The following is a 14,852-nucleotide window of genomic DNA, read 5'->3' as shown; positions in this document are numbered from 1 at the left end:
GTGGTACTTCTACACACCTAATATAAAATTGGTCTGACCTTTCCTTCTTCAGATATAGTGTTTACAAGCTGGGCGTCACAAATGCACACACACATCATGAATGCAAAGGTTACGATTATCATCGAAACCAAAATCCAAAGTTGAAGAGCTATAAACATAAATACTTTTGAGGATGTGAAATAAGATTTTGGAATACTTATTATCATACAATACACTAGATAGGCTTGGCACGACCTTTGATCTCCACCCAAAACCCTAGTGTTCTTGTACTAATTATGGGGAAGGCACAAATATGAAACTGCAGAGGTTACCCATCTTGAGATATCGTGTTTACAAGCTAGGGCGTCACATACACACACACATACACACAAGTTCAAACCGTCACCATTACATAGATTACTGATCTTCTTTTCAGCAAGGAATAAAACATATTGGTGGTATATACTGTACTCTGTGACGATCTTTTGAAACTCATTACGGTATCTCCAACTCTACAAAGCTAATGCGCAGATCTCTACCAGCAGTTAATCTCCACTTCCCCACAGTAACAGATAATCACTTTAATTTATTAAAAAAAGTACTTCGAATTTCAAACTGATAACTAATTGCTAATAGCGTAATTAGAAGTGACTGCTTCCTCTGCATATACAGCATCAAACTTCAAGAAACAAGTCTCATTTGCACGAATGTATCACTGTTATCAAGTTCAAAGGGGCGAGATGTATACTATCTCTGCAAGCTCTCAGTACAATCTCTTGAGGCGATTTTCAAAACAAAGGCATTCCCATTGAATCACACAATACCACTGCACCATAGCAAAGAGATAAACAATCAACAATGCAATAACAGATCTACAGTATACACTACATACTGTACATGTATGTAGTAATTGTGTAAAAGAATAGTTGTTTAAATGTCTACAGATCGATCATAACTTGGGTAATTTACCACTACACGCATTTGGTGGACTTTGTTGTATGCAAATAAATGTACATACAACTTTAATGGTAAAATAATGATGACATTTTATAATCACTGACCTTTTCATATAATGATACAAAATAAGTGCAGTTGCATATATCCATCCACATATATGTATTAATATTCAGTGGCACAATAAGATATTGTCAGTGACAATAAGGTGTTACAGGTATTCAGTGAGTAACACTATTGATAAACAGAAATTACCCTGACATTTTGTTGGCTGCTTGCCATAAAACTCTTCATCATGCCAGAATCCAGCAGCACAAAAAGCTTGTGTAGAGATTGTACGAGGTTGCATCTATCTACTGTATCTGTCAATTATGTCATGAAGTTGAAAAGCTCACTGGGGAATTTTTCTGTCCCACAAGTTGATGAACAAACTAAACTGAGTAGTTATTTTGGAGCAAACTTTGACCATTTAATGAGCAAAGTGTTTAATATCATATCTTATCATATCAGATCCATTTAGTGGATCCATACCATGCATGGCTTTCACAACTAGAGGGAGAGAGAGATACAGGCAATTTTCATTACACCATCAACTTCAGCCATCTGGAATATGTGCTTTCTCACTTTGACTTAGAACTGGTAATCTCAGATGACCTGTCACTGGAGTTTACAAGAAGTTTCAGATTCACATACTGAGTATGAAATAAAACCATCATGAGAATTTTGAGCAGTGTTTTCACACCAGGGCATCACACATACGTACATTGACACATGTTTACATACATACATACACACATACATACACACATATATACAGATACAGCACACATACTGTACAGACACTTCCACCATCACCTTTGCAAAAAATTGTGAAATTTTTTTTATTAAGTAAGTAGCAGCTATACAAGCCTCACATTATCTGCCACAGAATATCCCTTCAAGTTTGCAACCAAACAGAAAACTTGCTTTAACCTTTCTAAGCTACCATTACCCCCAGGTTGGTCCTCCCTGTTGACATTCCATGACAAAAGGTAAAAAGACTAACAGAAGGCTTTATGTATGCATGGCAATAGGATAGTAACCTAGCATCATGGGGTACTTTCACCCACAGACTAATAAATCTGCAAACACAAAGCCAGGCCTATGCCAAGGTCTTGACTGAAACAACATGTCTTTCAAGTGCATTTTCACAAAACAACATATATCTTTACAGTAAGTCCTGCTTCCGATGAAACCTTAAGTGAACAAGTGCCTTTCTGAGCAAAATTTACTACTTTATGAAGTAGTACTTCTAATGGCCAGCTTTGCATTGTACATGTTTCTTTACACACCAAACTGTGTTGACCTTGTAGCAGCGAGGATGGGTTCAACAGAATAGTCAGCAACAATAATATATTATAACGCTGGACATCCTGAGTCCTGTTTTGGTGAATACCTGGACCTCAACCACATGAGAACAGCTTATAAGTACTGTAAGTATCTTAACCTTTAGATCCAGTAGAGTAACGTGCAAGATAACCACATACATGAATATGTTATTCGTCTCAGAATGCATCAAATTGTTACTCTTTTTCCACTTCGCTTTTTTTCTTATTGAGGGGGGGGGGGTGGGGGTGGTCATTGGGTAATTAGGTAGGTGGGTGAAAGGAAAAGTCCTAAAGGAGACAGGGTCAATTGAGTCTTGGTTGTACAGTAATGTTAGAGCTAAACAGCAACAAGATTATTGTTTTATGTTTATTTTCTAACATACAAGACAGCACAGTACCATATATGACGTACACTCAATTCATAGCAGGCTAAAATTTGGGGACAATGCTGAAGATCTGTCTTAAACCATATCTCAGAAAACACAGTAATAATATTTGCTTAGCTTCATTCATGCTGTTTTGACAATATGTGTGTACACAACTTTACATGGTGAAATCAAACTAAAAACAAGGCACTTCACTGCCCTTTTGACAGCAAGCCATGGCTTCTTTTTGGCTTCACTTAATAGTTCAATTTAGGTCAGGTAATTATTGAATGTACTACAGGTGGTACTGCAACTAATTATTATTCAAAATTTAAGACTAAATCCTTCGGACCGACCTAAAATAAATAACAACTTTCCTGTGCATTTCCTTTGGGCCTGTTTTGTCAAAGTTCAAACAATTATCTTTGGCCATGAACATCACTCAACTATTGTCTCTTTTCTTGTTTACTTATTTTTACCCTATACTGTAAATGTCAAACTACCGATTCTGCCCATTTTGGAAACCATTCAAAAAGTACCTTTGTTATTTGCATATATTTCTAGTAAAATTTTATAACCCTCTTTTCACTCCTTATTCAAAAGTCAATACGATTTACTGAGTTGTTTGCTCAGGCCTTTTTTCTATTTAGTTTTTTAACGAGCTTAAAATACCTTATCCCATGATGGCACGAATATATTGTATAATATATCAGAAATAGTGGCGGTTTGCAATGCTTTTGTTTCATTTCCATTACCATTCTGACTGTTAACAGTACACATGCATCTGACATTGCTTGTTACACAGTTGAAAGGCTAAGTACTGTTTACACTGTTACAATGCACTGTGTGGTATACAAAGTACTCAATGGTTCTGTTGGTTCCTCATCAAGATAGGGAGCCAACTTTTCATTCAACCAGCAATAACACCTTCATTAGTCAGTAAAGGTCAGGAACATGACATACATACAGCATTAGTTTTCACACATCAGTGAACTACTGTAATCTGCACTGTAGAAAGATGACAACAGATCCTTTTGATCCACAGATTTGGTTGCTGTACTGCTTGAAAATAGCAAATGTTTATCTCTAGAACAACCATGCATACAGTACAGTATTCTTCAGATTGTCTGAGAAGCAAGCAAAATTTCAATGGTCGTCCAACGGGTAGGTTCCCCCAGACGACCAAAGTCAGCTTTGGAGGTTGTTGGACGGACAAGTAATTGTTGAAATCAAATTCTGATTGCATTTGTAGCCAAACACCCCCCTTCCCCCCCCCCGTCTCCCAAAACCTATAAATAGGTACCACTCGGACATACCACTTTGGAGATACTGAAATAAAAAAATTATTGGTAGGGCTATGAGATCCACCAGAAGGCATAAAGCTGGTGTTCTATCCACCATACTTTTTCTTTTTCGAAAAACAGAAAACGTTGGACCTAGTTGTCCGAGGACTATTCCACTGTTTTTATCCAATAACTTAAGTCCAAGTTGTACAAGTTTTCCACTCAAAATCATACAGAAGTTAATGCAAATCACAGTATATCCCGTATTACTTACTACTGTACTGCACTGTACATAATAGTATCACAGTTAGTAAATACAGTAGTACAAGTGAGTGCAGCAAACACCAGCTAGCTCAATCGGGCAATCTCGTCTGAATGTGTTATCATGCTAGCTCAATTGGGCAAACTCGTCATAATGTGTTATAATGCTAGCTCAATTGGGCAGAATTATCATGATGTGTATAATGCAGTTCCCCCAAAAATAATTCCTGCGAATCGACTTGGGAGAATGTCTGGCTACATAGTGTAATTATGTGGTTAAATGCAAACGTTGGTGTGGATTTGAAGTAAAAGCCAGTCACAGGGTGTACAAATTTGTAAAATTGTTGGACCCTAATCTAAACAGTGTCAATAAACTGTCTTTCAAGACACTTCAACTGTTTGTAGACAAATTTTACGACCACAACCGTTTCAAAACATTGGACACTATATATCCATTCATTCACTCATAATTCACACAATGGAGAAATAACTTGGATGAATGAAGCAATGAAACCGAAAATAACATCCAGGGCAACAGTTTACTTCTTGCAGTGCAGCTGAGTGTGTCAATCTACTAACAGTGCAAATGTCACTTTCTAGCCATATGGCTTGGTATTATGAACGGTTAGCGTCCATAACAAACGCAGAGAATTAAAAGCTTGAAAGCTTTATAATATGAATTATCCAGGACTGGATCCAATACCAAGCGAAACATTGAAGAAGACACATTACTTCTGCATACACTTGGACATTCGTAGATTTTTAGAATTCCAAATCCTCCAACTTAAGTTTTGTTCAGAGGTGACAAATTTCTGATCATGGATCCATATTTAACCTCCAACTACAGTACTGTATAAACATGAACAGCCCTGTTGAATATTTTGTATAATTGACTCCAACTGCATTTACTTAATCATGATGAACATGTTCAGTTAGACTTTTACAGTAACACAAAACAGGACAGCTTTATTATCTCTCTCTCTCTTGCAAGCAATATCCTTTTTGCCAAAAATTAGTCTATTTTGTAAAGAAAAGCTTAACTTCAGAGTGTTTATTGATTGTGCATTTTATAACCACTTGTTTGAAGAATTTGCCATTGCTTAGAACTTTAATCACCATTATTATTGGTGAAAGTATTTCTATAGAAATTGCCCAAAATTCCATAACATTTTTTATAAAAATAATATATCAATGTAGCCAGGGATAAGATATAGGTTAAAATGGGAGGAATTCCTTACACAATGAGTAAAACTGATCACTTCATATTAAATTTGACACAATTCAAAGCAACATGTAACTATGCTAATGCTACTGTTACTGTAAAACTGCCTTTCCTTTTAGACTAGGAGTTAGGCAAAAAATTCTGGAGCAGGATGTAAATTATTGCCAGTTACTACGCGCAATGCTTTCCCCCTCTCTCTCTAGGCTTCCATCAGAAATTTACCATTCACAAAATCGCCTACTAACCATTACTCTTAACATCAGCATATCTTTAATACTATTACTAGGCTATACTACTACTACTAGGATATTACTACACTGATACTTGATAGTACTATGCTTAGTTAGGCTAGGCCTGCTGTTGTTATTTCAAGGTTAATGAACCCTATTAATAATCATTATTAATGTACAGCTTGTGTACACAAACATAATCAATGTTAAGATCAACCGTTATGTGCTGTGACCCTAGCTGAATAGCATTCCTTATAAACATAGCAACATAATCTCTTCCACATATCCTGACGAAGTTGTTTTACGGCAGAGCTAGTGCAAGCCTAACGCTACACCTCCACAAATATTATGGCCTTGAGTTTTGACCAAAGAGTAGGGAAGGCTTTCAGAAAGACATCTCTGCATGCCTTTTCCTCCAACAAAAACATCAAAATACTAACCATAAAATATCCCAAAATGTACGAAAAGGGTGAAGAAAGAACATCCTATATAGTTCCGAGCCATCAGTATAGTGTAACATGATGTTAATCCGTTGTAGAAAATGTATTACAGTGGACTGTTGCTGCGACCTTCGCTGGTGGATGTATACCAATACAAACATGAAACAATGACAGTAGTAGTACTAGCTCTATGCAATGACCACACCGACGACACACTGTGCAGCCATGTACGGTGAAATAAGGTTGCTTGTTGTACGTGGGCATTAACTGTTGACCCTCCCGGCGATATAAATAGACAGATTTCAACATAAGAGGCGCTTTTAGATCGTACCTGTATTAAAACTGGTAACGGGCTACTAAAACTCATAACGAATCGTATTGGAAAATGTGTGTATTTTGTTCCCTTCTTTTAAATTAATAAGCGGGTTACTTTTTCAAATGTCTTAGTAATCACATGAAGTCACCGTGTGGATGAAAACGTTCATAAAAGCTGCACTGCTGAAATATGCGCAGGTAATATCAGCTGGGTAAATTTGATTGGCCATACATCGTGGATCTCTCTTCAACGTAACGGTACGCAGTTATTTACATGGTGACAAAATGAAGGACCCTGTGCGAACGAGTTGAATGTCAATGCTGTTGAGGTATGCGCACCTTCTCCCGTGTAATATGTTTTCGCATCAGCTCTCAGGGAAAAGAAAGAGCAAAGAGGCATTTGTTTACGGAAATAGGGGCAATTCCGCAATTGTTGGTGCCCTTCATCATCGACTGCATTATATAACGCTTGCGATGCGGACGATGACGATGACCTAACGGTGAAAGTACGAACGGCTAATAGTCTCATGCAAATAGGCTATGAATATTTGTTTTATCTATGAAGTACTCACTTCTTTTGGAAAATTTGTAACAGCAAATTTTTACTTTGTTTCAACCACTCATCATTCATGATTTTGTGTGGGTATGTGTGTGCGTGTGATTTACTTAATACAAATGAGGATAGGTTTTTCAGTTACAAACTTTTAATTTATCATTACGTTCTAAACGTTTTCTACAATTAATTAAACGATTCATCTATTACCATAGCTAATCCACAATCACAAACTATCAACTATCACACTATTTCAGCTACAATTTTACATCTCTTTCAAACAATGATTTTGCTTTTTCAATCATCAATATGCTCTCACAAATATTAAATTGGTATTACAAATTACTCTTTAGATACTAGAATTTTCTGTTTTTTTATTGCAAGTTTTTATATTAATCATATAAACTATTAACTCATATCAATTTGTTTCAATGGAAGAGTCGCATATCCACTGTCATATTTCACAGCTGTCGATAGTCCAGCCAACCCGGCAGTGAATAATGTATCTATATTGCCTTATTAATTATATATCACGATTGTTTGAATGGGCGGGACTTGTAAGGTTGCGTATGTATACATGTACGTACGCGATATTGATATCAAGCGCGTGCACACCTACGCACACGAACGCACATACACTGTGCACGGGTATTCAAGGCGAGCGCAGGCTACTCTATCCACGAGGATTGCGTTTGATCTATGAATATTCATTTGTGGGGGCGTTTTTATTGGGTTAGCTCCTTATGTGGGAGTGTCAGAAATGTAAAAGAAAATATATCATTGGCTAGTTTACACTATGACGTATTCCGTCAGCCATGTATAATGTAAATCCAAACAGTTTTGATTAAACACCGCACAGTCAAAAGTTCAACCCTATTGTTCACTGTAGATTAAACATGACCTGGAAATCCATCCAGGTCCCTATGTACAACTTTCATTGTTAAAATGTCTTTCCCCTCTAATCATAAGTGTACACTTGGGTGTACCTGAAAATCTGTGTATTAAATAATATCAGTCATGTGCGCCATCACACGAGCGCTCCAATGTTCATGTCTGTACAGTTTTCCATTGAACGGGATTTGCGTGTGCGCGGCACGCGCACAGTTGTACATGAAATACAACAAAACAAATTGATATGTTGTTCTTTATCTATTATTGTTAATAATGAGATATTAGGGTCGTGATAACAAACTCATTAATATATATTTATATATATATATATATATATATATATATATATATATATATATATATATATATCCCGCCAGTACAACGGCCTGATTTTTATCAAATTGTTGTACATAGTGTTAGCCTTCCAAATAGGCCTAGGTCTGTCAAGTCAAAACTTTTCAAGGGGCCAGTTTAAAGCCTTATAAATCAGCTCACATTTTTGCGCGAGAAATTTAGATCACCATCCGACTTAATTTATATCTCTGTAGTGACTTAATATCGTAGTGCGATGAAAGACGTATATAGTTCTAACCAATAATGATGTGTCTGTTCAATTATACAATTGAAAAAATAACATTCAGAGATATACAAACTGGTGAATAGTTGCGTTAAGGGAACGTTATATAGTGAGACAAGAATTGCTCGATATGCTACACTGGTCAGAGAGGAACTTGTTCAGCAAGTATTTCAAGTACGTTTGACAAACTTATTTGTTTGGTATCCATAACTTCATGAGAGCCGTGCATTGAGTTTATACTACAACATCCACTTCATTAAATGATAAATTTTCGTTTCGATATACAAAAGTCAAAATTTCGATAAAATGTCAAAATATCGGTGAAACCCCGATAAAAAGTCAACATTTCGACTTATTCCTATTAAATTTCGACCTTTCGCACTGAAGACAGTTAAGAAAATATAGAGGAGTCGAAGCGTTCAAATATCTGAGCAAGATTCCCAAACCCCTTCGGTTTTCTGCTTTCTCCTCACGCCCCCCCCCCCCCATTACCTATACGTGCGGTGATCTCTATAATGTAAAAGACAATCACTGCAATCACTAACACAAATGGGAGTTGGATCAGAGGGGCGTGGGTGTGAGTATATAGGAGAGAAGTCATGTGAATTCGAAACTATTCTGAAACAGCGTGCGTAATCATACTTCTAACGCATAACGTACCATATAGCAGCACGTGCATGAACAGCCAATCATAATCGCAAGGCTCACCGGATTCTGCTCATCACATTAATTTATCATATCTTACGAAAATGCATACCCGGTCAATACGTACTTTATACGCCGGGTGTGAGGATACAATAAGGAATGGCCCCTGTTTTGCAGAGCCGTTGGCCCCTGCAGGTGCAGCAATGAAAATGTGGGAGAGGAGGGTGGGTGGGTGGGTTGGAGGAAGGAAGGAAGGAGAGGAAGGGACTGTGTAGGGGGATCACGTCAAATGCTAAACAGGTACGGTATTGTAGCTAAGGAAAACGTCCTGTCCCCAAAGAGGCTGATTATAATCAAACTAAAGGGTAAATTATGTATTAAAAAAAAATTGATTTGATTTACAAGTTATTTATTAAAACAATCGAAACCTTCATCCAGAGGTCCTTTCATCACTGCCGACTCTCTGTCACCACCAGAGTCCCTGACACTTTTGAACCTCGAGAGTATTATAGTTAATAATTAATGATATTTCTCTCTTTCTCTTGTTCACCCGAAATAAAAACAGATGTTAGAACTAACCGATCGAGATAGGTTGATACTTGAAATTAATTGCCGAAAATTTCGTATATAAAATGTCGAAATTTCAAAACAAAATTGACAAATGAATATTTAAAAATATCCAAATATTATTTTTAAATTTATTTTGAGATTATAAATTCGAAATATCAAACCCAATGTCAAATCTTTCTCACTTTGACATCTGCAAAACTTAAAATCGGCCGAGAGGGGGGGGGGGGGGAGAGAGAGATACCTAAATACCTACCCGGTTTTCTGCCCCGCATATACTTTGATTGCTTGCTATACGCTAGCGCAAGAAACATGTTCCTTTTTTAACAAGGGAATAAAGACGTTCACGTGCAGTTGCAAATGATACAGAGATATCGAATATTTTAGCGTCTGAACTTTTGTCCTTTCATTTTAGATATATTTACATTACAAAAGAGGTGAGAGTATAGGCAGTATATCTTCGAATGTTATTGTATATACTTAATACTAATATTAATACAAAATGATAATATTAATAATGCCGTGGACTTGTTGTCTCCATTTCACAAATACTTGTATGCTTAATGGTGCATAATGGTGAATTATAAACTAAACATACCTTAGTCTCTTTCGCTTTGTCAAACAAACCGAAGGACGTAATTCATTTTTTTTTCTTTTTACAAAGTACATTTCCTAAAGGTCACTTGTATTTGCGGCTCCCCCCCCCCCCTCCCCCACTATGTTAAGATGCGAGTGAAACTTACTCTGTGTAAGTTTATGAAAGTACCGACATAATGATACGCCTTTTCACTGTTTGATCCTACGCATTATTCCGAACTGTTAGAGAGAGAGAGAGAGTCAACAGTTCCCTTGTCCTGTTCGATGTATATTGATATGCACTTAGAGAGAACTCTCTATCTACAAGTTTAATCATTGGTGACCATTTTTCTTCTTTCTAGCATATCTGAGAGATATTTGAGGCCAGGGGTGGTGTCCGGGGTATGTTCCAATAATGCGGCCCTCCAACCCCCAACCTCATCACTGCGTGAGCTCGTAATGAGCCAATGACGTGTCACAGTGTATTTTTTTTATACCTTACGTCACTTGGTGCATAATTCTAAGGAGGACGTCCTCGTTATATGCGGTTCAGCCACTTATGTAACACCGTCTTTGCCCGACACGGTATCCCATTATAAGTTTGGTAAAACTGTCCGAAATGTGACAACGAAGCGCAAACCGTTGCTTTGACAAGTATAATTCTTAATAAGGCAGGGATTTCCCCGCGGACCATTTGTTTGTCTTAAGTTCGTATAACTGCTAAAAGTACTAAACGGTTACTGAATTTTAAAAATACGAGTTTCTCTAAATACAGATTGGTATAGTATATATCTCGAGTCATACTTCCCACATACTTGACAGAGTTCTATTTGAATGAGCTGGTTTCGGAAGAGCGCCACGTTGCTTTCTTTTGACCTTTCGAATAGCGTTTATCTGTAAAATTGGTGGCGTTTCATTTGCTGGTGCGTTACGGTTTTTGGCTTAAGTCTATTGTGTTTAGTGAAAAGTGTGGTAGCGCACAAGTATTCCATCAAAGCTATCCTGCGCAGAAAAAAGTATTGTTTTCTTGACATTTGAGGAGGGGGAGGGAGGGGGGTTCTACCCAAGCGGTTCTTTTTGTACGAGAAATGTATTTTTTTTTTTTTTTTATTATTATTTTTTTCATAAAGCTGTTTGGCAACCTATCTTTCATTTGGTTCCTAGTTTCAGCAATGCTATCAAACGAATCGTTTTGAAAAATTTGATTGCATCTGATCAACCTAACATACCCTCCTTGAACATTTTGTTTTACCAAAGATGAGATTCCATTATTGTAAAATAGTTGCCTATGAAATATTCTATACAAAAGAAACCCAACCGAAAGCGAGTGTAATATTTTTTTGTGAGATAGTGGCGCTATTTTCAAACGATATTCCGGGGGCCGTATATAGAGATCTACGGCTCGCGAAATTATTTTTCCCACTTCGACGCGGCCACATGGGCGTGGCTTATGAAATACGTCAGAGGCCGGCAAGTTTGTGACTTCGACTTCGAGCTCTTACGTATATAGCTCTTTAATTATATACTCAGCTAATATACTCAGGCCCAATATACTCAGGCCTAAGACATGACTTCATGAGATCCATGATGATGTGCGACTGCTTCTCCCAGTCAATTGGGTCTTATGGAGCTCTTGAGGTAAATTCCATCACAAAATCAAACTGTGTTTGTTTATTAGATGTGTTATGAACCTCCCGTGTCAGGAAAAGTTTGGAAAAGAACCTCCCGTGACAGCAGAGTATGGAAAAGTTATAAATGAACCTCCCGTGGTATTGATTATTACACTTCATATTACACCAGGTAGGCCCACTGACCTTTCAATGCTAAAAACCTACAAAGATACATGTATTGAATTGTGCCCCATATTGTTTTATCCATCATTCTAAATTATTTGTTCATTTATAAATGAACCCCCTTTTAAACGGCAGTAAGGAGCCTACGTGCTTTCATCATTAGTTTACGTACGCTACTGGGTATTGTTACGGACTTGAAATATTCTACCCATTTTATTAAACAGTTGTCACTTGCGTCTGTATTAACTATAACCAGGGAGCTGTTACTGTTAGAGTAGCAGCTCCATGCTATAACTATGACTAAATAGCAATGTCCCTCTGTACTATACTATTTATTATACTGGTACGTGTACTAGAATCCCTGACATGTAACTTAATTGAGAACTTTCAGCACCCAAACAAACACCCGAGAGATGTCACTGCATAGTCTGTGACGTAGACCAATAAGCCGTAACAACGACCGATAGTCCACGCCCATTATGCTAATATGGCCGCGTCGAAGTGGGAAAAATAATTTCGCCTACGGCTCATAGATCATGTGAATAATACTGTATCTCTGACGTTGTTATAGAAACAGAACATCAATCAATATATATATGCTCTTTTAAATAAAATATCTTGCAGGACGTAAAACCTTTTGTTAGTTTCTCGGTAAGTTGACTAAGATCATGTGTATTAACTGTTATTGTCAAATCTGATGTTGTTATATGCAACCAGCAATCAGTTTGAAAATATGACACCCGCGTCTATATATATATAAATAGTAAAGCCTATAGGTCTACGATAAAGACCTAAACGTATGCTTATTTCAAATAGGTCACTGTTTGTCCTTGGTCCAGACTTTCATACTCCTTTCAGTGGTTGATAAAAAATAAATAAAATATGAGAAAAGGACGAGTGTGCATCCCACTTTCCTGCCAAATGTAACTAAATTCCCCTAAAATCTCTCAGCCGGTCTATACTACCGGACGCGCGTGTGGTCAGGTACTACGGTGCAATATTAGCATATTCCCACAGCATAGAGTCTATACTTGCAGGTTGGTATAATACTGAGAAAAAACAATTGAATTGGTACAACATTACGTGTCAACAGCAACAACAACGGGAAACGGAACAGGAAATGATATTTGACATTTGACACTTAAAACAACAGCCTAATCCGGCGGATGAAAGTAACAAGATGATTTAATGATCGGGGTGAACTTTCTTGTTTTCTCACCGACACACTTTATATAGGCCAATAGACAGGAAAGAACTACATGCATGACGAAGCATACTTGCATAGTGATGTTACCATCACACACCCGCATAACATATTTTGAAACAAGACACTTTAGAGTAGCGTTTTGAGTTGGATGGATTATAATTTTCATATACCCTACCATATTCGATATTAAAAATAGAAAACAATCGGCTTGACTATGGTCCAGTAAAATCATTTTTTCTTTTTGCAGATTGTTAATGAAATCAAAACAAACTTCAGAAAGTTGGACGATTTTTCAATGCTATAGTACCACTTTTATACTGTCCTTCCATAACATGCTTTGAAGCACTCCTATAATGACAGTATAAACAGTTCCTAACCTTTATTCAAACAGAAACATGAAATTAATACTGTTAGTATAAGTGCTTAGAAACGGGACATGAACTAACGTACAGAAACCAAATTGTCCCAACTGGATTAGAAAATGAGTTTTAACCGTATGAATTGCTGTGATATTGTGCCTTTACTTCAATGCCACTTTAAGCCTGTAACTTTTCTGGCAGATTTACTATTCCGGTGCAAAATGTACACAGGCATATACAAAAGGAAGTTTGCAGCCAATACCACGGGAAGTTGTTCACAGAACTGGAAACGGAGTGGTTAGACTTTTTCCTATTAAACATACCTTTTATGTATACGTTTTCGCTATACAATGATATTTTGACAGACTTTTATGTTGCCACGCAATTTCTATGACAACATATATCATTCGGGCGGCTGTCCCGGAAAGTCATTACTAGCTGAATTCCCAATAATATTCATGACGTCATGTGCCAGCTTCGCCTGTGCCATAATCGGTTACTTCCAGCTGGGACAATATTGTTTTCATATGGTACATAAAGGTCTCGTCTCAAAGCACTCGTCATGGCTACACTGCAGTGATGTCGAATGGGGGAATGCCTTTGCCTACCTCAGTATTTGAGAAAGTGGTCAGATGCTGGGGTATACACTCTCGTCCGTCCGGGAGCAGGAATGGGAGCGAATTCACACCCCTGTCTCGTTATCCTCTGAACACTTATCGAAAAGAGAAGGTTTGAAATAAGCCGGTGTACGTGCAAGGTCTTATACGGATAGGGTCTTAAATAAGATACTGTAAGGCTTCCTGATCCTTGGGTCTCTAAACTAAACATCTATTGACAATATGAGGCACATAAATACACTATATCTGTTAGGTAGGTTGGGAAATTTCGTGTTGTTCCGAAGAGGGACTTGCGAGTACCATGGAAAGTGGTACAAAAGCATAACATTTTTGTCCCAATAGGCTGATCGGTTGGGTGCAGATATCGATATTTTCGCAAAATTATGCATATTCCACCCAGTTGGGACAATTTTTCTCTACTGTAGTGTTATCTCCCGCTTCAGAGCACTCGTATTGTCAGTACGAGCAGTATGAATATCATGTTTCTACTGTCAATACCAGTAGGCCTACTTTGAGAGCATGATATTGAAGTACAGCTTAGAGAGCATTAGGAAATTGTCCCAAATGGCTGCATATTCAGTTTTCAGTGCATGAATATGTATATTTATGAATATACTTTCTAAATGTAAACTGTTAGTGTAAGGCGGTCCC

The 14,852-nt window shown here is 37.4% G+C and overlaps 1 protein-coding gene across 1 annotated transcript in view; it reads right to left on the bottom strand.

Annotated features, from left to right (window-relative positions):
• LOC139966982 (protogenin B-like) overlaps positions 1-6,614 on the bottom strand; it is an 80,747-nt gene extending 74,133 nt beyond the window's left edge. Inside the window, exon 1 of the mRNA XM_071970527.1 lies at positions 6,102-6,614. Coding sequence (XP_071826628.1) covers positions 6,102-6,165 — 64 coding nt within the window. The 5' untranslated portion in view covers positions 6,166-6,614. The remainder of the gene's footprint in view (positions 1-6,101) is intronic.
• Between the last annotated feature and the right edge of the window lie 8,238 nt (positions 6,615-14,852).

The sequence above is a fragment of the Apostichopus japonicus genome, chromosome 4, assembly GCF_037975245.1.
Source record: "Apostichopus japonicus isolate 1M-3 chromosome 4, ASM3797524v1, whole genome shotgun sequence".
Classification (NCBI taxonomy): domain Eukaryota; kingdom Metazoa; phylum Echinodermata; class Holothuroidea; order Aspidochirotida; family Stichopodidae; genus Apostichopus; species Apostichopus japonicus.
Note: the sequence above shows the minus strand (reverse complement) of the source record. Positions and strands in the feature narration are given on the sequence as shown.